The sequence below is a fragment of the Montipora foliosa genome, chromosome 14, assembly GCF_036669935.1.
Source record: "Montipora foliosa isolate CH-2021 chromosome 14, ASM3666993v2, whole genome shotgun sequence".
Classification (NCBI taxonomy): domain Eukaryota; kingdom Metazoa; phylum Cnidaria; class Anthozoa; order Scleractinia; family Acroporidae; genus Montipora; species Montipora foliosa.
Window position 1 is genome coordinate 23,020,901 of NC_090882.1, and position 24,000 is coordinate 23,044,900.

Consider the following 24,000-nt stretch of genomic DNA (forward strand, 5'->3'; position numbering starts at 1 on the left):
GATAAGCTCCGGCTCTGATGGGCCACTTGCATCGTAAACTGACTTCTATGATACGGATCCATTTTTTTTATGTTAAAAATTCACAAACCAATTTATTCTTTCATATTTCGCCAATGAACCCCAGTTAATTTATTCCACACTAAAATAATAATCACAAGTTGCGTTGTTGAGATTTGAAACTAAATTTGAGCTGCATATGAAACCAGTAAATTCTCTTCTTTATAGTTGTATTTTACATAAATAATAGGGAGCTGAAGAAATGATGACCGCGATGGCAACACCAATGGCAAAAAACAATGATATCATATTGGTTAAAAGAGGAAAGATAATATTATTGTGCTGTATGTGCCGCACGCATTTTGGGACATATTTTTGTGGTACATTGTACTGACTGCATAACGATGATGTGAAATCACCAAACTTGAGGTTTTGACGACAACGTAGGAATGCAATGTCCAGAGAATCTTTCATTCTCTATTTACAATCACTGAAATCGCTCATACCAATTTATTCTTAGGACACACTGTACTTCGCCCACATTGTAGGGAATGAACAAGGCGGAATAAAGGAGAGAGACTTATGGTAAAGCAAAGTTCTATTTTGAGGTGACGTTTTCATCTACTTCACCGTCATAGGTCATCCAAGTCTAATATGTCTTTAGGCAAGATAAAATGATCGAGCCACCTAGCAAATAGATCATTCAACCAAAGCCAACTGGTCAGCTGAGTTGACCAGAAACATGTAAGTACATCGACAGGGGACCCGGACAAACTGTGTGACCGTTAATATCTTTCACATAATTTCGAGAAAATCCAAGATATCGTAGTGCTAATTATAACAAAATAAAAGTATTTTTACCTGAAGTGTTGTTTATAATGCTAATCCTCGTGGCTAACAACAACAACTTTTAGTGATTTGAAGGGTTTGTGTTCGATGTTCACCGCTCACCCTTCAAATCACTAAAATTCGTCGTTGTCAGCCACAAGGATAGCACAAACAATACTTCAAGTAAAAATACTTTTATTTTGTTATTATAATACGTGATCATTATACCACTACGATATCTTGCATTTTTCGAAATTATGTGAAAGATATTAACGGTCACACAGTTTGTCCGGGCCCCCTGTGGTACATCATGTATGGGTGTTGTCAGGTAAGACAGTCATTGTTTTGCATAAATGATAAGATAATAGAGAAAGTATATTACCACTACTCCACCATTTTGTTCCATTAATGACAATTTCATTTCCCTCCCTTTTGATCTCACACTCCATGTTTGTTGCATCAGAGGAGGCTACATCAGGTTCTGCAAAATGATGTTTCTCTTGAAAATTGTGCTGTGAGGTACCTGTGATGTGTGGTAATCTGAATGGAGGCAATGTGGCCAAATGGTCAGGGCGTGGAGATCTCGCGTTTAAGACCTGTTCAGACCACTCGCTGAATTTGTTCCTGTTAGTCCCTGGTCAGCTGGACTTATAAAGAGCCAACTGGTTTGCCTCCGGCCAGCTGGAATTTTTAACAGCTGTTTTTGTTGTTTCATTGATTTTATTTCATTGGCCCTGAAAAGCCTCTATGGCGAAGGCAATTACTGAAATTGCATTAGCAATGAAATTTCAGTAAAGAAATGTAGTACTGTTCTAATTTTAGTAATGAAATGTTATCAGCATATCTCACAGTAAAGGGCAAATCTAAAGAATATCTAAAAAAATCTTTACCTGACATACAAAAAATAGATCTAATTTCACCCCTCAGAAGAGGCTCAAGCCACTGTTTCTTTTGCTCTTCTGTCCCATATAAATGAAGAACTTCCATGTTTCCAGTGTCTGCAGGCAAGACATGAAACTAATAAACATCAGAAACACATAATGTGTGCAATAAGGCACAATTGGTACTCAATTGGTGGCCCACGCAGGAGGTTGCAACTTCACATGCAGGCTGCACCTTCAATTAGATTGTCTGGTGTGTTGTAAATTACGCAAGTGATATATCCTATACGCATCTGATAACAACTGATAACAGTTGATCGGTAAGTACTAGGTGAAGTCTGTCGAGTCATACATCACCATTACGGAATGTTATGTCACATTAACTTTTTGGGGAGCTCTTCTTCACAATATTATTACCGAAAAATTATACTTAATCTGACTCAATCAAGGCAAAACTATTTACCTAACTCAGACACTCTGTACTACATTCCATGTACATTGCATTTCTTTTTGATTGCATGCAATATGTTTTTTACAAGCATTTTACTATGTAACAAGATCCAGCTCTAGTTTTATGAATGACGAATGAGCCATTGAAACGTCATATTTTTAACCTACTATCACCAGTTGATTTTTACTCTTAACTGTTTATAGATCTAAAACCAGTCTGTTATTGAAATCTTAAAATTCAGATTTGAAAAATGTAAAATGCTGTTGCATGATGTAATATCACTTAGATTTGGAAGGCAATTCTTAAGAGATAACTTAATGTAATAGGGACAACTTGTGAATGTAATCAAATTTGATAAGCCTACTTTTCATACATGGTGAATTGACTTACCTGGAGCACTGCAGTTAAACACTTCTGGAGCAAAAGGACATCTGCCCGTCAACTCTGCTAATAAGGCATAATCCAGTTGTCTCAAATCTGACTCGCTTGGTAAGAAAAGGTTCCACAATCCCTCTGACTGGGCCTCTTTCTGTTTTATTTAAAATTTACATTTATTTATTATTAATAATAATAAATCTCATTAGTTATTTCCCAGGGAAAAAACTGTCTATCAGACATAAAATTTCTTTGATCACGACATATTGCCAAAAATCCCCATTATACATACTGGATGCATTTTTTATTAATTTTAGTTTATTAATGGGACATAGTTTTTCATTGAGTTATTAACCCATTAATTCTTGGGTGTTCCCCATAATTTGTCGAGTAAAATCGTCTAGCGTTAGACAGAGTAAAATACTCTGACGTTAGACGTCAAAGGGTTACCATAAAGAAAAATATATGAATAAGGTGCCAAGGCAAGGTAAACCAGTTCTTGAGAATTAAAGCTGAATTTCCGTGTAGTTGATTCTGAGGTTTAAAGTCTGCTCTCCCTACTAAGCGGATTTCACTTTAGTCAGATCCCAAAATCAACTCCACTGTTGATCACTTTCATAACTGCATGGCAGCCAATTTATTATTTGTTTATGTTGATTAGACCTACTGGTGTCATTTTAGCCGATACTAATTTAAATTTAAAAAAAAAAAAATTAAAAACTGAACTAATGATCAGCAGCACTCTGCAAACTGTATCAGTCTGTAAAACTTGTTTATTCTCTGATGCGTTCCGTCCAGCTAACGTAAACTTCTTCAGGGAGTTTCACAATAATATATTAAACGCCTGTATTTAATTAAAACCATATCTGATGGCAAATATGACGGCTACCAACTCTAAGGTTTGACCGGATTTTTGAAAGGGAACAGGCACAGCTGTGAAATATTAGGCCAAGGCGTGAGAAACAATGTTTTGGGGCCATGGTTTTAGCTAAAACCATAATGTATTATAATTGTAATTTAACTCCTGAAGAAGTCTACGTTTACTTAATAGCTAGATGAAACGCGTCAGGGAATAAACAAGTTTTACAGATACAGTTTGCAGAGTGCTGCTCACTAATTTAGTTTTTAAAAAATTTTTTAAATTGTTTTCGAATTTTGCTCATCAGAGCCATGGTAGAAAGGCTTATTAGCATTAAAACAAAGGAATATTCTACTTGGCCACCATTAATGTGAAAAACAGGTCTATACTCTCTGTAAACAGTCAGCCAGTTGGATACCAGCTGGCATTACGGTAGTAATACATTCACCACTTATGAAAGACAACTATACAAGAACCTAGGTGATGTGGTTTGACATGCCTCTATTAAACTAATATTTTAATTTAAATATTAACTAAATGCAAATTATGCTAAAACTAGGCGAGGGACAACACAGCAAAGCAAGATTTAGTCTCCTAATGGCTGTACTCCCTGGACCATTTAAAGTACACCATAGACATTGGTTTTGATAAGGGCGGAAATCAGGAGTACCAAGAAAAAAATAATTATAACATTATCCGTCAAGTCAAAATTGACTGAAACTCAGTCCACATATTGATGGCGACGATTCATGCAATGTATTCCCAAGGTATTCCTGGTATTAATCTAGACTGACAGGACTAAACTGTAGATAACCAGGGCCAAGCTTGAAGCCCACTTAGCAGTAACGTATAATTACCTATGGCCAAAACTGAGTTGTCAAAGCAATAATAATTAATTATTTATCTCCACATGTATCTGCACAAATTAGGCAGCAAAAAAACTCAGCCGAAATGAAAAAAAAAAAAAACAAACAAATAAGAACTTGTCACTACTCGAAAAACAGCTAGTACAAAAGACAGGTGAATTACCTTTAAATCCTCTAAGAATGGTGGCACAGTCCACTGAGTGCTAGTATTAGTTATATGCTGATAGTATTCCTGAAAAAAGCAGCATAAATTGAGAGATCAAGTGCGAAATAACAAAGATCTTAAATTAATATCGCTGAAAGCATTTAAAATCATTACTACAAGTACTGTATATGTATTTTATTCTGATTACTTGAAAGATATTCTTAATTAACATTTTATTACCCTTTTGTCCCTAAAAGGTTTCCCATCAGGCAGAATTAAAATCTTTAAGGACGGTGCCTACTACTGTTATTGTGCATACATGTACCTTCAGCGCATCTCGAGATACTTGGATTTCCTATGGGTGATGCTTACCAATACAGGGATACTTTTGCGCAGTTCAAAACTATGCGGAGAAAGCAGAACTTAGCTAGTGCTCTTGGTATCCAAAAAGAAAATTTGGGGTAACCATGCATTTTTCAGAGTTAATTAAGCTTCAATTTGGAAAAGAACGCCATACATTGCTTTGCATTAGAGCTTTATACAAATATTGTTGATTAATTATTATCTTCGAAAAATGCATGGTTACCCCTGATTTTCTTTTTGGATTTCAATAACACTTGTTAAGATCTACTTTTCCTGCATATTCAGTAAACCACGCAAAAATACCTTTGAATTAGTAGACACCGTACTTAAGTGGGCTGAGCAGAGCTCGCACAGTGCTGAGTGCACTCACCCTCCACCAATGTGGCCTGGGATTGACGTTATACATGGGTCGAGTTTGTTGGTTATCTACTCTGCTCTGAGAGGTTTTCCCCTGGGGTACTCCAGTTTTCCCCTCTCCTCAAAAACCAACATTTGATTTGATCTGAGAACTGATTTCAGTTGATTTGTAGTCTCTCCAACGTGTAGAGCACTTGTCCTTAGCTAAATAACCTAAATTACTTCAAAGGTTTTCAAAGGTTTTTTTTCGAGAGGCTTATATTCAGAGGGGCTTATCTACGGAGGGAAATTTGCATTTCCAAATCGATTGGGCTAGCCTTATAGTTGAAAGGAAATTTACTGTTTTTGCTGTTTTACTTTGTATTTGAGGGCAATTTTCCAAGTACAAGCTAATGGGGGGCTTATATTTGGAGGGGCGATTTAACAGAGGATTTTTCGTGTTACTGCTTTGGGGAAGCTTATAATTATTAATTTTGGAGGGCTTATGCATGGAGGGGCTTTGGAATTATGAAAAAAAATATTTAAAAAAATAAATAATGTCATCATTAATTAAAAATATTATTAATTATCAATTAATAATAATAATAATAATAATAATAATAAAATTATTATTTTATCATTATTATTATTATTATTTTAAATAATCATACAATAATGAATCATTTAATACGCATTATAAAAAAATCCAATTACATTTGTCTTTCTCTTTGGTCTTAACATACTATTTAATAGAAATCTATAAAAACTAAAAGGTTTTGTACTATCCTAGACCAGCTAGTAAGCACAGTTATATACAATAAATAAATTAAGAAAGTCCGGCAAGTCCTCTTTCAATTTCAAAATCAGTCTCATGAATGTTTGTTGCTAGTTTTCTGTTACCCCTATCAAGTGTCACTCCTGGGTGGAAAGGGAACATGGATGTTCTTCCGCCTTTCACCACCAAAGGGTTCTCCATTGATGAGAAAAATCATCTGGTGTTAAATTCTGACGTCTCACTGCAGTCACCCATTGACTCTGTCTAATGCCAGCTGATTTTGGACTGGAGGCGTCTTTGGGCGTTCAAAGGGTCAATGGGTTAAGTTATTATCAGTGAGTCAATCAACGCATAGGTATACTTGTGAGTTGTGTGTCATCTGATGGGTTATTCATGCATCAGTCATTTGTTGGTGATAATTATGTCAGAGGGTGCATAGGCCAAGATGATACCTGGCACATGTATTGGATCAGATTTGTTTTATCATTACCCAGACATGTAATGGTAAGGATGACCAGAAGGCAGTTAATTAACCCATTGAACCCTGAGAGTGACTGAGACTTGACTGATTTGACTCTGTCTAACGCCAGACGATTACTCATCAGCTGGGGATATCCGAACTCACCTACGGTATTTAAGGGTTAACCCGTTCACCAAAACCACCAAAACCATCACCAAACCAGCGATTCGAGGCCTATGGTCCCAGAGGTTTTTCTTAAGCCATGAAGCGGTGAAGACGAGTTGCAAAGCAGCAAGAAGAGAAAAACTTCTGGTTACCTTGGTCTTGAATCTCAGACGCCAGGGAATCTCAGATGCCAGGGTCAGGATCTGACCATCAGGTTCGGATTGGTTGATATTTTTACAAACACGTAAATCAATATGATTGGTTCATTTCATTGGCAATACCAAGGGGACGTGTGATTGCTGAGTTGTCATTGGTCCCTTTTGTAATTATCCATTTGACACGTTTAACAGCTGGCGTCTGCATGAAAGTGAGATTCAGCCCAAGGTAACCAGAGGTTTTTCCCTTCTCGCCAATTTGCAACTCATCTTCACCGCTTCCAGCTCTCTCGCGCCTCAACAAAAACCTCTGGGATCAGGGTAACCTTTAAAGGAAAAATGAGGGGAAAAAGAAAAAATCAACACAGCATTCACATGCAGACACTGACCAATCCATCCAAAGTTGGCTGACAGTCTTTCAGTAATTTGATTTTAAGGATTTCAGCTATGATCATAAGCTCCATTGAGAGATGTTACCTTCACAGTAATTGATTCTACCAACCTTTTCAGCAGGATAGACATATTTTTCCATGAAACATTTCATTTTCTTGTACAGTTTTTGTGCTTTTGCAGATGGTTCAAAAATTGAAATGCCATCAGAGGGACTTGCATGAACACTGTCACTCAATGAGCCTTCCCTTACAACAAAAAATGAGTATGGGGATATAATTTGTGCATCGATGTGGGCACAATTAGGAAAATAATGAGAGTATGTCCAACAGGAGTTAACATAGACCTTTGACATTGCATTTGCTAGTTAATTCTGATGTTCTAGTTGTGACCTAAAGAGAGCCTAATAACAAATTTTTGAGATCACTACCACATTTAGCTTTCCCATCCCAAAGTTAGCTCAACTGCAGTATCTGCTGGGAAAATTAAACAACGACAGGCTTGGAAGGAAAGAGGACCAGCAAAATACCTGATCATTCAGTACTGATAATATTATTAGAGGCTATAGGTAATTTAAGTAGGTTAAGGATCAAAATAAGAGATTAACTGTCAAATTAAAAGGAGGCACATACAAAAATTAATAGTAAATTAAAACAGATGGTGACTTTTAATGGTAAAATAAAGAAAAAAAAAAAATCAATATTGAGGATTTCAAGGTCTCCATACTATTTTTCATCATATCAGAGAAATAATTTCAGAGACAAAAAAAAATTATCCTGAAAAAGATTACAATGAGTTTTGAGAAGCTCTACGAAAGAACAATACAAAGAATTGCCCACTGACTGTTGTCAGGTGACCTGTATTAGTTTTTACAATATTAAATCTATAATTTATAACAAAATTCTTCCTTACCCATCTTGCAGGGCCAATTTTAATCCTGTTTTAGCTAATGGTTCTACAACCTGTCTAAATACAGCCGCATTCTTGGCACTGGCATTTCCTTGCAAGGAGCGAGCATAGACACCCTATAAAAACAATCATGCAATTACAACTCACCAAAAAATGAATCTCATGTGGTTTGATCCCAAACCACGTTCTTAGCAATGTTCAGATTGGAGTCAGATTGACGTCAGAGTTCTGAGTGTGCACATGAGGTTTAAACTTTCTGATTTTTTTTAGTATGCATTTTCAGAATTCAAACTTGTACTGGTAATGCTGACGAGCTGGCTCAAATGGTTGAGAATCAGGCTACGGTCCAGGAGGGTTCCAGGTTCAAACCCAGGCTGGAAAACACTTAGACTGCAAGCAGCCGTCCTTTCTTCCTCATATCCAACGCCAGGTGGAAGATGAAAACATTATGCAAAATTTGGGTAAAACCTATCTTGGGTCTAACTACCAGCTCGTGTGGTGTGGGTCACGCTCATATTAACGTTCGTGCTCGCGTGGTCTAGGAGAAGAAAGAGACTGCTCGCAGTCTAGAAAACATTTAATAAGGACGTTCACCCCCAAAGTGTTCCCACGTACAGATGATTGAGATTTCCGCAAAACTATTAGACAGAGTAAAATCTATCATTCAATTATAAATCTCACTCCTAGGAGTCACTTCGTGATTATTACACCAAGCAATGTGACTCTCATTTGTCGCTGTATCAGGCAAACCTCAGTAACAGGTCAGAAAAACATTGGTCCATACCTGAGCGATAGCAGCAAGTCTGAAAAAAGACAAAGCTAGATAGAAATTCCAATGCTTCAATACTGATGCGGGATCAAGTCCACGCTCCTTGCAATATAAAGAAATGAACTCCCTTTCAGGTGGAACGCCAGGGCTTGACTCTTAAAAACGAAGAAAGATGATTGTGTAAAGTTTCAATGCTTGCAGTAAGTTATAATGAATAATAATTATGATGAACATTGAAACAACATCTGAGATAGTTTGTGCTTTCATTTCTACGATATTTTTGTAATAATTAAGACTGATAACTCTATCAAAATTTAGCCGTTAATTTATCTAATGTTTGAAATTGAGAAATTTAATGTCCCCAAAGCCAAAGTCCTCTCATTGCACCACATGGCTGGGAATGGGCCATTTTTGAAAACATCAATATTCAGCTTGATAGTGAAGCAGAGAGGACAAAAACAGCAGAAACAAGTTGCAACGAATGTGAAAGATATTGATACCATCCACTTTCTGTTAACTTTGTCCACTACATCTCTCTTTCAAGGTAATAAATTTTATTAATATATATATCAAAAGTGGCCTATTTCAACACTGTTTACACACAATGCACGGAAGTGATTTTTTAAATTATAAGTCAGTCCTTGTGTTTATTTCTTGTAGGTAAAAGAAGAAAGCTTGAGAAAAAAACTTTTTGGGTTGCATGTCTACTCTGAGCATAAGTAACTGGTAGAGCTCACCACAGACTATGGCAGGAAAAACAAAATGAAGGTCCTTTGGAGCATGATAAGGCGTACAACAGTAGGCAAGATCAAGAAGTGGATCTCCCAGGGTTGACAATTCCCAGTCCAAAACAGCACTCACAGACAACTGAAAATAATACTCAAAGACATTAGAAATTACAGCTTGCATTGCAGCTGTAAATTCAACAACATGATAAACAAGAAAGAAAAATACCTAAAGTTAGAACAAATTAAAATGGCTTTTATTCACTAAGCACAGAAGTATAATTATTGAAAGGAAGCTAAGCCCTCTCGGTATGCTCAAATGAACTGCTAAATGCATCTGTGAGAAAATTTAATGTGGCTACATGTAATTAATTTGAGGCAAAGTTAAAGCCTACGCCAACACAGTCCGTGGCTGTGTCCTCAAGCTACATCATCTGTAGGGTGCTTTCCTTGTGTCTGAGCTTATCTTTGGGAATCTTTTGTTTGGTTTCCTGTATTCAGCAAATCTTTGCAGATTACAGCATCTAAGTATGTAAAACTTTAGCAGTCTAATTTTACAACGTTTTATTGCTTCCAATAACAATTAATAACACTCAACATGAATATAGTTTACAGTATCTCTGAGCTTTCTTTTAAACTATGCAAAATACCATTGTCAGTACAAAAAGGAAAATACAATGTAGTTAATAAATTTCAAATGATTGCAACCTTTAACCCTTTGATGTCCAAACCAGCCGAACCCGGCCAGACTTAGTATTTTACTCTGTCTAACGTCAGACGATTTTACTTGTCAATGGGGAACCCCTGGGAGTCAATGGGTTAACCTTATGACCCCTGGGAGTATGACTGGGGGCCCCTGAACCTCGTTCCCAGCGTCTCTGCATTTTTGCCTCTTCTTAACAACAATGCAGACCCTGGGGATGAGGTTGGAGGCACGGAGGGCGTTTGAGGTATCAGTGGGTTAAAGGTACAGATCTATTTTTTTCCATCCTCCTAATTCTAGCTACAAAAGGCTACAACCACATTGATACCACTATCATTTGAAGATTCTAGGAGAGAAATTTACCTTGGTGGGATGAATAATCACGTTATCCAATCTGAAGTCACCATGAACTAGAACTGAAAGGAACTACAGGGTGTAAAAACTTTAAGTAAAGTCTGTTTACGAGCCAAGTGGCCCATCAGAGCCGGAGCTTATCCCGGTTTCTGTGGCATGAAGCGACTACGAGTATTTTTTTACTCCCCCCTGGATGGGATGCCAGTCCATCACAGGGTTACCCCCAGCATTTCGCCGGTACCCATTTATACACCTGGATGGAGAGAGGCACCGTGGGAGTAAAGTGTCTTGCCCAAGAACACAACACAATGTCCCCGGCCATGACCCGAACCCGGACCACTCGATCTGGAGTTGAGCACACTAATCATGAGTCCACCGCCACCAGTTAAATTGCTAAAATAATACAAAATGACGGGCTTTACTGTGTGAATCCAAAAACCATGAACACTTTGATTTGATTTTGACATTTTCTATCGTGCAGCAACCAGTCAGAAGCAACACGAAACCACAAATCAGTCACACTGTTACTGGTTGCGGTATAGTTTTCTCGCACGTGACTGGCTTTTTACTTGAACACAATAACATTTCATAAAAAATTCTCAAACTCAAAGGGCCTATTACCTCAACAAACTTTTCCACATAATTTATTCTCTGAAATGGTCACAAATATATTGTGTGGTTTTTAGAACCTTTTGATTCAAAATTCACTTTTTTATGTGCTTTGAAAGAGGGGAAAGTGGTCATACTTTTATCCATAACTGGGAAATGAAAGAAAATGGTTTCAAAACCGGGTTGGCGTCACAAATAACTTTTCATCACCGTTTTTCATAGAGCTGTGGTATAACAACGCAAAGCAGTCTGTGACATCAATCCAGTATCAAGCTCATTCCCCTTTATTGCTTGGTTATGGAAGAGGTGGTAAAAAAATAAAGAATTTTTCAGGGATGACGTGGAATAAAGGCAAGATGCTACTTCAACATGCTTTGTATTGAAAATTGCCAACAAAGATCCTTCTTACACTTAATGTAAATAGTCTTGTAACTCTGTTAAGAGCCGAATTCATGGGAAAAGGTTGTGCTTAAGGCTTTGTAAATGATATAAGTAGAGTAGGAATTCCAAGCTGTGAAGCTCTGTAAGTACACCAAACAGTGGCAATGTGATTTGCCTTGCCCCATCTCTACTTACAGAACTTGCAGAACACAAACACGCAAAATTCAATCAAAGTTTGCAAAGTGCACAGCGTGATGCAGAAACACTCGGCTGTTAATTTATTACTATGTGTAATTCTTTTGCAACAGAGTATGCCTGTGATTTCAATCAATACACCAACCTGTTTCTTGTGTATTTGTGGTAGGAATGTTATTTTGAAGCCAGACTAACAGCTTTTCCATTGCAGTTATCTTCTGTGTTGCTGATGCCTTGTATTGCTTCCCCCAGGTTGACACCTAAAATAAAATTGATAATATCCCACAGAAAGTCTTGCTATAATGATTACTAGAGGGCTAAGTGTAAAACCCTTCAAGTGTCATCCTGTCAGATTGTTTGATTCTTTTGCAATTTTTGTTGGAAAATTTTGACCACTTATTTTATAATAAGTATATACATGTGTACTAAAACAGTGGATAGTGTTGAACGCACCCTCTGATTGGCTAATCAAACTCCAAATATCCTTTATTAGTATCACCCAACTAGTGGACTAATGCAAATGCTGCATTTTGATTGGCTACGCTACTTGTGGACTATTAGTAATAGTCCTCGAGTAGCAAAAAGCATAACGTTTTCTTTCGTTTTATTCCCAAATAAATATATTATCAACTTGCATTTGCTAACTTTATCATTGCCTTTTCTGTCCGACTAGTTGGGTGATACTAAAACAATTAGACCCTTCGCCCTCAAGGGCCACCGGTCAATAGCCATTCAGCTTCGCCTCATGGGCTATTGACCCGTAGCCCTTGTGGGCTACGGGTCTAATTGTTAATTATTACTGGTCGACTCAGTTGTTTGAATACTGGACCACTGTGTGGGAGATCACAGGTTCGAACCCTGGCCAGCCAGCAAGACCTGCAACACTCGGGGTCTTAATTAAAGCGTGCCTTTGTGATAATGAATTGTTAAGACTTAATGAGTATTTTTGCCACTTGCAATCGGGGACCTAGAATATTTCAGTCAGCACCGAGAACGACATTCCCTGGATGTTTCATTGCTGCTATACTATACCTGCCAAGTGTCCCGCCTAAGGCGTGATAGTCATGCCTGCGGATCGAAAACTTTAATATCACGCCTACTCACGCCTGTGTTCCAATTTCTCACACCTGGTAGAAATGTTAGAACCCTTACAGCATTGACTGACACATTATGAAAAATATATAAATTACTTAAAGAACTGGGGCTTTATTTGGCATCTGAATACTTGATGAATTATGTTCCAACAATAATATTGTAAACTCCACTCGTATGAGAAAGATCGCTGTTTTAGCCAGTAATTTTATGAATAATATCGTACATTGAATTGATTCTTACTAAACAACTACGTCGATATATTTTAAGCCATGGTTTTAATAATATTTTCTTCATTTCCAGTGCACATCTTAACATGACTATGATCAGATGCACATTCTTAAGTTATAAATAAGAGAAATAATAGATAAAATAGATAAAATGGCCAGATTGAATATTACCAGTCTTACAACGAGTTATCTATTATCTTATAAATATTCGAAGTGTTGATCAATGTACTGGCTAGATGGAAGTCTTTGGACATCTTTCGGACATCATCGAAGCCCTACGAAAAATCCAGGCACTCTCAGCCTGAGAAAAATGTCACGCCCATAAATTAAAAGAAGTTGGCAGGTATACTATACTGGGAAAGTCACCTATTATGGCTCTCTGATTATCTGCGAAGTATAAGAAATTTGACACCATAGAATAGACCACTTTCGATATATTTAAAAAATTCAGTCCGAAACAAAAGGCACCATCTCGAGGCTCTGGGGAATAAACTCATACAAATCCTTATATTTATTCCCCAGAGCCTTGAGATGATGCCTTTTGTTTCGGACTGCATTTTAATATATCGAAATTGGTCTATTACCAACACAAAATGGTTCCCAAAAGGAATGACTGTGCTTGTTTTACAACTGACCACAGGCTATTATTCTTGGTAACAACCAAAAGAACTGCAGCATTTCTGGATAAAAATGAATGGTCCATTACATATGTACCTGTCTTCTCAAATAGTTGGTATGATGGCCAAAATCTGACAGTCCCAGACTTCTCCAATCGACATCATGCAGCCTGGCCAAGGTTGTTACCATGGCATCATAAATAGCTTTCCGTTGGTCAGCAGAACAATTGGGCAAACTTGGTGTACGAAATATATCTCCCTACAACAAAGGATACAATTCAGTAGCATCACTGCTTGACAACTGGGAAATTACAACTCATAGTTTGATCTTTGAGTTAGTTGTGGTTCAGAGTACATTATTTTGTTGGTGAGGGATCTTGTATAATTGAGTCCATCTTCCACTGTAAAACTTCTCTGATGTATGGAAAACTAGTTGCTTGCTGACTAGCAAAAGGACAAGTGAGATGTCGGAAGGATTTGAACCTAAGTCGTAAGACCTCCGTAACACCGGTCCGATGCTTAACCATTTATCTAGGTCCTGAATGGACAATGTGCCCTAGCTACTGGTCTACAGGCTCTACAAAGTCAAGTGCCCACAAATTTTCAAATGCAACTATCGATGTTTAAAATGTACCCGTGGGAAGAAAGAGAAACTACGTACTTGCTTGGTGACAGGCATTAGCCTAAGGACAACTGAAAAATCAGAGGCAGAGGCACGATTCAAACTTACAACCTCTGAAACACCAGTCAGATGTTTTACCAGAAACCCATAAGAGTTGAAACGTGTAACGGCCCCTTGTGTGCTGGGAAACAAGCTTCTGAATATTCAATTTGCTAAGAACCATATCTGGAACAACAAGAGAGAAACATTCAACCAATCAGTTCGCAAGAACACCGTGACGCAATACCACCAATGTTCTCGCGCGAAATTAACTGGAGCGAGGGTTTTCCAAATATGGTACTTAGCACTGAATATTCGGAAGCTGTGAACGCGCGTTACACATTTCAACCCTTATGGGTTTCTGGTTTTACCTAATAGATTGAGCTACTAACATTGATGTACTAATTTTCAAATTGAGATTCCAAACTCCAAAGGAAATTGTTTTCAAATGTTAAACTACAAAATGGGTTATTGTAAGCAACACCTACCGGGGTAGACTTACCGGAACATGCTCCATCACATAAAATTCTGTCCCAATAATAGATTCATCATTACAACAAATGTATGGCTTTGGAACAGGAAATGAAACACTGTGTAGAGCTGACAGTATTCGAAACTCTCTTTTAACCTGATAATTAAGGGGGAAAAAGGTGCAGATAGTTAACCAGATAAGGGACTGGTCATTATTTATCAAGGGGGGGGGGGGGGGTTGGTGCAAGCAGGGGGTGGGTCACCAATTTTTATGCATGGCCAAAGGGTGGGGGGGGGGGGGCTATAAAAAATTATTCAAATATATAGCCAGCAAAAATTGTAAGCTGCTGATACCGCTGGAAGGGCCTCAACTATTAAAATTACCATTTCTTGGTATGGCAAGTTAAGATATTATTTTATTATGCAATTTATTTTTAGAGTGGGAAAAATGCTGGGGTTTTTGTAACACTACAATCATATTTTATTTGAATTTACATTTAACATTTAATATATTATTTTACATTTTGTTCTTAGTTAGGGTGGAAGTCACGTCGGTACTGGTTAACCAAAATACTCATTACCGTTTTTTGGACACTTATTATTGTTTTCAATTGGAGAGGGGGTGCACTACTAAAGTTTGTGTTCTCTATAAGGGGGGGGGGGGGTGGGGGGGTTAAAAAATTGAGCATCACATTTCTCATTTCCACCAGCCCCCTCTTAGTCTAGCTGTAAATAATGACCAGTCCCTAATTTATGTATTGTCACTCAGCCAAAAAAAGTCTTTGAAACTTAAGGCTCACAATGTAAACTACTTGGCAAACAGTTACATACATGTATATATAAACATCCAGTCTTAATCTTGTTTTTTGCTCTACCAAGGGGCCACATAGGATGGGGAGGGGGGGGGGGGGGAACAAATAAAAGTACTTATCTCACCTGGTGGGCTCCTTTTAGCAGCTTTCCTGATGGTTTTTTTCTGAGGACAAATTCCTTGCCATTCTTACACAGATAAAATGTTGGATTTGACTGACCTTCACTAAGAGTAATGCAATGCAAAATAACACAATAAATATTTCTAACACATGCAGAAGGAGAGACGTAGGGGATTGTGTATACGGTCAGTGTAAAATGCAGACTACAGGATGCAGCTTGCAGATTGGGTTTAAAATGCAGACTAGGTATAAAATGCAGATTGTAGACTGGGTTTAACGTGCAGACTGAGGCCTACATTGTAAATAGGCCATTTCCGAGTTCATGTCTGCCTTCTCTTCAAAGCGAGTCTAAGTGCGAAGTCTTTGTGTTGATAATTAGTTATACTTTACATATGAATGAAAACTAATTTGAATAAGAAAAACTTCGCTCTTAGACTTGCTTTGAAGAGGAGGCAGACATGAACTCGGAAATGGCCTATTGTTGCATTGTTTAGGATTTAAAAATAGTTCAAAAAATAAGCGTTCCAGTTAAAAAATTTATCTGTTCTGTTTCATTTATCATAGCTCAATATGTCGGACATTTTTTCCTTTCCTCCTCTTTTCCACAGCGGTCTCTCTCGACGTTTCAAAGTTATATTCATGGATACTAAATAAGTTTTCCAAAATCAGTCCCACAGATGTTATGAGGACACACTGGCCCTCAATAGAAGGTTTTCACAATGATGCCATCACATTCTAAAATCAAAATCACAGTTTGTTTTGATGTAACACACAGACCTGAGAATTGGAGAGGTGATTTATGAACTTCTCTCCTACAAGGTTCCACCTTTTTTTCATTGAACGGTTTAAATTTTATGCTTTTGTTGCGTGACAGTGAAAACAATCTGTAGCAGAAATCCCCACTATGCCGAACAACGTCGAAAGGTTGGAACACATGTGAGCAAAGCAACTGGTGACATGTCTTTATTTGTATCACATGACAAAGCGGGCAAAGCGCCAATATTTTATGCCACCAAGGTCTCGTTTAGGGTTCCGCGAAGTAACACAGAATTACGCGAAGCGAAACAGAAGTCAAATTCCTTTTAAATTTTCTTTTTAGATAAAAGCATTTGATGATTATGCCTTTTATCATTAAAACTCATTGCGTGTCGTATTTTTGTGTTTTTAAACGGTGTCTTTTAGGGGTCAAAATTTGCTTAAGCCACGCCTAGATTGGTCTCCTTTAGGGGTTACATTAAAAATTTCCGACGAGCATCCCCGTCTGTTTCATATGGGAGTTCCCCCCCCCCCCCCCCGGGAGCATTATACACCCTTCAAAGGCTGTATAATTTTGATTATCCTCCTCTATTTATTTAAACTTATTAAGTGCACTCCATCCCTGCGCTTTCATTCTTCTTCCACATCTTGCACATTCCAACAAGAGTTAACATACTACCATCAAACGAGGTACATTCCCAAATCGCACTGCAAATTACATTGGTGTAGCTGAGCTCAGCTGTGCTTGCAACATGGCAGTGCTAAAGGCAAAATTGCAGACGTACAAACCTATACTGTAACACATCCAAACGACCACTGCCTATGGGAAACCCTGCCAAGTTCTTCTTCAGATACTCGTGAAGAGCAGCTTCATCAAACCTGTGCTCTGCACGAACTTGTACTTTTTCAGCCATTTTTTTCGGCAACCTGGTCGTAATTTCATGATACGCTATCACGAATATATGCAAATTAGAGTCATACGTTATTCTTTAACCGTCATGTATGCCCATATATAGTGTCTACAATAGGAACAGCTATCTACACTGTCTACAATGGGAACAGCTATCTACAGTGTCTACAGTAGGAACAGCTATCTACATTGTCTACAGTAGGTACAGCTATCTACACTGTCTACAATGGGAACAGCTATCTACAGTGTCTACAGGGAACAGATATCTACAGTGTCTACAGTAGGAACAGCTATCTACACTGTCTACAATGGGAACAGCTATCTACATTATCTACAATGGGAACAGCTATCTACAGTGTCTACAGTAGGTACAGCTATCTACACTGTCTACAATGGGAACAGCTATCTACAGTGTCTACAGTAGGAACAGCTATCTACATTGTCTACAGTAGGTACAGCTATCTACACTGTCTACAATGGGAACAGATATCTACAGTGTCTACAGTAGGAACAGCTATCTACACTGTCTACAATGGGAACAGCTATCTACATTATCTACAATGGGAACAGCTATCTACATTGTCTACAGTAGGTACAGCTATCTACACTGTCTACAATGGGAACAGCTATCTACAGTGTCTACAGGGAACAGATATCTACAGTGTCTACAGTAGGAACAGCTATCTACACTGTCTACAATGGGAACAGCTATCTACATTATCTACAATGGGAACAGCTATCTACAGTGTCTACAGTAGGTACAGCTATCTACACTGTCTACAATGGGAACAGCTATCTACAGTGTCTACAGTAGGAACAGCTATCTACATTGTCTACAGTAGGTACAGCTATCTACACTGTCTACAATGGGAACAGATATCTACAGTGTCTACAGTAGGAACAGCTATCTACACTGTCTACAATGGGAACAGCTATCTACATTATCTACAATGGGAACAGCTATCTACAGTGTCTACAGTAGGTACAGCTATCTACACTGTCTACAATGGGAACAGCTATCTACAGTGTCTACAGTAGAAACAGCTATCTACATTGTCTACAGTGGGAACAGCTATCTACACTGTCTACAATGGGAACAGCTATCTACACTGTCTACAGTAGGAACAGCTATCTACATCGTCTACAGTAGGAACAGCTATCTACACTGTCTACAATGGGAACAGCTATCTACAGGGTCTACAGTAGGAACAGCTATCTACATTGTCTACAGTGGGAACAGCTATCTACACTGTCTACAATGGGAACAGCTCTCTTCAGTGTCTACAATAGGAACAGCTATCTACACTGTCTACAGTGTCTACATTAGGAACAGCTATCTACATTGTCTACAGTAGGTACAGCTATCTTCACTGTCTACAATGGGAACAGCTATCTACAGTGTCTACAGTAGGTACAACTATCTACACTGTCTACAATGGGAACAGCTCTCTTCAGTGTCTACAATAGGAACAGCTATCTACACTGTCTACAATGGGAACAGCTATCTACACTGTCTACAGTAGGAACAGCTATCTACACTGTCTACAATGGGAACAGCTATCTACAGTGTCTACAGTAGAAACAGCTATCTACATTGTCTACAGTGGGAACAGCTATCTACACTGTCTACAATGGGAACAGCTATCTACACTGTCTACAGTAGGAACAGCTATCTACATCGTCTACAGTAGGAACAGCTACCTACACTGTCTACAATGGGAACAGCTCTCTTCAGTGTCTACAATAGGAACAGCTATCTACACTGTCTACAATGGGAACAGCTATCTACAGTGTCTACATTAGGAACAGCTATCTACATTGTCTACAGTAGGTACAGCTATCTACACTGTCTACAATGGGAACAGCTATCTACAGTGTCTACAGTAGGTACAACTATCTACACTGTCTACAATGGGAACAGCTCTCTTCAGTGTCTACAATAGGAACAGCTATCTACACTGTCTACAATGGGAACAGCTATCTACACTGTCTACTGTAGGAACAGCTATCTACACTGTCTACAATGGGAACAGCTATCTACAGTGTCTACAGTACGAACAGCTATCTACATTGTCCACAGTAGGTACAGCTATCTACACTGTCTACAATGGGAACAGCTATCTACAGTGTCTACAGTAGGTACAACTATCTACACTGTCTACAATGGGAACAGCTCTCTTCAGTGTCTACAATAGGAACAGCTATCTACACTGTCTACAATGGGAACAGCTATCTACACTGTCTACAGTAGGAACAGCTATCTACACTGTCTACAATGGGAACAGCTATCTACACTGTCTACAATGGGAACAGCTATCTACACTGTCTACAGTAGAAACAGCTATCTACATCGTCTACAGTAGGAACAGCTACCTACACTGTCTACACTGGGAACAGCTCTCTTCAGTGTCTACAATAGGAACAGCTATCTAGACTGTCTACAATGGGACAGCTATCTACATTGTCTACAGTAGGTACAGCTATCTACATTGTCTACAGTGGGAACAGCTATCTACATTGTCTACAGTAGGTACAGCTATCTACACTGTCTACAATGGGAACAGCTCTCTTCAGTGTCTATAATAGGAACAGTTATCTACACTGTCTACAATGGGAACAGCTATCTACAGTGTCTACAGTGGGAACAGCTATCTACATTGTCTACAGTAGGTACAGCTATCTAAACTGTCTACAATGGGAACAGCTATCTACAGTGTCTACAGTAGGAACAGCTATCTACATTGTCTACAGTGGGAACAGCTATCTACACTGTCTACAATAGGAACAGCTATCTACAGTGTCTACAGTAGGAACAGTTATCTACACTGTATACAATCGTCAGTTATATACACTGTCTACAATGGAAACAGCTATCTACAGTGTCTACAGTAGGAACAGCTATCTACACTGTCTACAATAGGAACAGCTATCTACATTGTCTACAGTAGGAACAGCTATCTCCACTGTCTACAATGGGAACAGCTATCTACATTGTCTACAATAGGAACAGCTATCTACACTGTCTACAGTAGGAACAGCTATCTACACTATCTACAATGGGAACAGCTATCTACATTGTCTACAGTAGGAACAGCTATCTACACTGTCTACAATGGGAACAGCTATCTACATTGTCTACAATGGGAACAGTTATTTACACTGTCTACAGTAGGAACAGTTATCTACATTGTCTATAGTAGGAACAGCTATTTACACTGTCTACCGTAGGAACAGCTGTCTACACTGTGTACAGTAGTATTATGGGAACAGCTCTCTTTACATGTGTAGAATGGAAACAGCTGTGTACACTGTCTTTACTAGGAGCTAATGTGTTTACTCTGTACAACAGGAGCTGTTATTTTATTTGTTTATCGATAGAAAGCTTACCTTTGTATTGTTTGCTTTGTGTTTGCTATCGTTTGTATTGTTTGTTATTTAGACATCTTTGTTACTGATCAAAAGTCAATTTAGAATAAAAAATCGTCAGTTGTGGAAAGGCACTCGGATCGTAGAAGAGAAACGACCATCAAGCCCTTAGTACTCTTTTTTTAAATTCTATATTGTTGTAGTCTAACTCTATAGCAGGAACATAGTGTAAACCTTTTACGGATAATTCACTAGTTGGTTCATCAAATTTTGACATTACTAGGTCACGTATTTAGTTATGGTGGCCGGTAAGGGACATTGCATTTGGTGATCAGTTTTCCTGTTTTAAATTTCAAACTCGAAAATTTGAGTTTAAAGACTTGAAATTTTGTGTTCACAAACTGGAAATTTTGTGTTTGCAAACTCGAAATTTCGAGTTTCGAAACTCTTGTCAGTGTAAAATGCAGACTACAGATTAAGAAAGGTTATAATGTAGCTAACATGTACAGTTAAGCCTAAATATTATTTTGTGCCTAATTAGGCCTAAGTTAGCACTTCTGAAGGGTTTGGGCTTTTTCAACAGTAGAATTATAACCTTACATGTAGTCTGCATTTTACCCCTTGTCTGCAGTTTTATTTTACTCTGACCGGTTTGTAAACTCAAATTTTCGAGTTTGTGAACTCAAAATTTCGAGTTTCTGAATTGAAAATTTCGAGTTTCTACACTTAAAAAGTTGAGTTTGCAAACGCGGAATTTTAAGTTTGAAATTTGAAGCCGGGAAAGTGATCACGAAATGCCATGTCCCTTGCGCGCCACCCTATTTAGTTCAGGTGTGTTTAGTCACTAGATTGTTATCTCAGAGTCAGACTGTGAATGATATAGGATATGCAGTGAATTGCCAATCAACGTAGGTGATTTACATTATCGAATGTAACATTTGCAACTTACAAAATATGTCGGAAAGAGTGAGCCAGGCTTCAACATACGGCTGAACCAGCAGAGGAACCACATTAAAAAGGCTTTTTGTAGTTGCGAAATCACGGAGCACTTCCTCCTTAACCCAAAAAGCAAAAAGAAAGACAAGGCAAAAAGAATTACCCCGCGAAAGGGAAATATTTGGCAAAGTAGGCTAAGAACCCTGCAGCCTACTGTACTGAATAAACGTACTGGCTAGAGTTTAGAAGTGCAAAAGACCTTTATAAAGTAGTGCGTACGTTAATGATGTTTAAAAACATAAGTTATAAAGGGCCTTCTGCTCTAGAACGCAAGAACATTACGTCCATAACTAATTGGCACGTGATTACTAAATCACTCTATTTATTACGTCACAGTAATTTTTTTTAACCATTTGTAATTATACCTGAAGCAAAAACCCCTGATGAAGGCAGAAGCCGAAACGCGTTGGGTTTGAATTAAAGCAATTTTCTCTCGAGTGCAATTTATATATATAAAACGGAGACCCAACACTGGACAACTGCTGGGGAAATCGAAAAACTGTAACTGTCCTGAGCGGGATTTGAACCCGCGTCTCCCTCATCACTAGTCGGGTGTGATTTCTCCAGAATTTGTCCAGTGTTCGGTCTCCCTTAACTCTCTTTAAAAAAACGTCTCCTCCACTTGGACTGTGAATCCATTTGCGATCATCCTGGAGGTGATACGCTGTTGGATAAAGGGATTGATTCGTTCTGTGTCCGTTTGAGATAGGTTACTGCCTCAGTCATCTGCAGCTCCTGAAGTTTCTACTTTTCAAACTAGCCAAGCCCTTTACTTTAATGATCATTTAATGATTCCTCTCAATCAAGTGTTATGACCCCATCTTTTCCTTCCTGTTTAAACTGCAATCAGTCTAGTTGGCTGTCCCTACTGTAGGCAGTATACCTACTGTAGACAGTATACACAGCTGTTCCCATTGTAGACAGTGTAAATAGGTGTTCCCCATGTAGACAGTGTAGATAACTGTTCCTACTGTAGACAGTGTAGATAGCTGTTCCTACGGTAGATAGTGTAGATAGCTGTTCCCATTGTAGACAGTGTATGTAACTGTTCCTACTGTAGACAGTGTAGATAGCTGTTCCTATTGTAGACAGTGTAGATAGCTGTTCCTACTGTAGACAATGCAGATAGCTGTTCCTATTGTAGACAGTGTAGATAGCTGTTCCCATTGTAGACAGTGTATGTAACTGTTCCTACTGTAGACAGTGTAGATAGCTGTTTCTACTGTAGACAATGTAGATAGCTGTTCCTGTCGTAGACAGTGTAGATAGCTGTTCCCATTGTAGACAGTGTAGATAGCTGTTTCTACTGTAGACAATGTAGATAGCTGTTCCTGTCGTAGACAGTGTAGATAGCTGTTCCCATTGTAGACAGTGTAGATAGCTGTTCCCATTGTAGACAGTGTATATAACTGATCCTAATGTAGACAGTGTAGATAGCTGTTCCCATTGTAGATAGTGTAGATAGCTGTTCCTACTGTAAAAAATGTAGATAGCTGTTCCTACTGTAGACAGTGTAGATAGCTGTTCCTACTGTAGACAGTGTAGATAGCTGTTCCCATTGTAGATAGTGTAGATAGCTGTTCCTACTGTAGACAATGTAGATAGCTGTTCCTACTGTAGACAATGTAGATAGCTGTTCCTACTGTAGACAATGTAGATAGCTGTTCCCATTGTAGACAGTGTATATAACTGTTCCTACTGTAGACAGTGTAGATAGCTGTTCCCATTGTAGATACTGTAGATAGCTGTTCCTACTGTAGACAATGTAGATAGCTGTTCTTACTGTAGACAATGTAGATAGCTGTTCCTATCGTAGACAGTGTAGATAGCTGTTCCTACTGTAGACAGTGTAGATAGCTGTTCCCATTGTAGATAGTGTAGATAGCTGTTCCTACTGTAGACAATGTAGATAGCTGTTCCTACTGTAGACAATGTAGATAGCTGTTCCCATTGTAGACAGTGTATATAACTGTTCCTACTGTAGACAGTGTAGATAGCTGTTCCCATAGTAGACAGTGTAGATAGTTGTTCCTACTGTAGACAGTGTAGATAGCTGTTCCTATCGTAGACACTGTAGATAGCTGTTCCTATTGTAGACAGTGTAGATAGCTGTTCCCATTGTAGACAGTGTATATAGCTGTTCCCATTCTAGAAAGTGTAGATAGCTGTTCCTACTGTAGACAGTGTAGATAGCTGTTCCTATTGTAGACACTGTAGATAGCTGTTCCCATTGTAGACAGTGTAGATAGCTGTTCCCATTGTAGACAGTGTAGATAGC

The 24,000-nt window shown here is 38.4% G+C and overlaps 1 protein-coding gene across 1 annotated transcript in view; it reads right to left on the minus strand.

The window, feature by feature from the left end:
- The window catches only part of LOC137984372 (acyl-CoA dehydrogenase family member 11-like), a 23,669-nt gene extending 6,267 nt beyond the window's left edge, over positions 1-17,402 (minus strand). The window contains exons 1-14 of the mRNA XM_068831546.1: positions 17,240-17,402; positions 15,699-15,798; positions 14,794-14,919; positions 13,728-13,889; positions 11,837-11,951; positions 10,516-10,568; positions 9,462-9,591; positions 8,740-8,879; positions 7,959-8,071; positions 7,159-7,294; positions 4,421-4,489; positions 2,548-2,686; positions 1,716-1,823; positions 1,208-1,306 (exon numbers count right to left, since the gene is read on the minus strand). Coding sequence (XP_068687647.1) covers positions 1,208-1,306; positions 1,716-1,823; positions 2,548-2,686; positions 4,421-4,489; positions 7,159-7,294; positions 7,959-8,071; positions 8,740-8,879; positions 9,462-9,591; positions 10,516-10,568; positions 11,837-11,951; positions 13,728-13,889; positions 14,794-14,919; positions 15,699-15,798; positions 17,240-17,364 — 1,615 coding nt within the window. The 5' untranslated portion in view covers positions 17,365-17,402. The remainder of the gene's footprint in view (positions 1-1,207; positions 1,307-1,715; positions 1,824-2,547; positions 2,687-4,420; positions 4,490-7,158; positions 7,295-7,958; positions 8,072-8,739; positions 8,880-9,461; positions 9,592-10,515; positions 10,569-11,836; positions 11,952-13,727; positions 13,890-14,793; positions 14,920-15,698; positions 15,799-17,239) is intronic.
- Between the last annotated feature and the right edge of the window lie 6,598 nt (positions 17,403-24,000).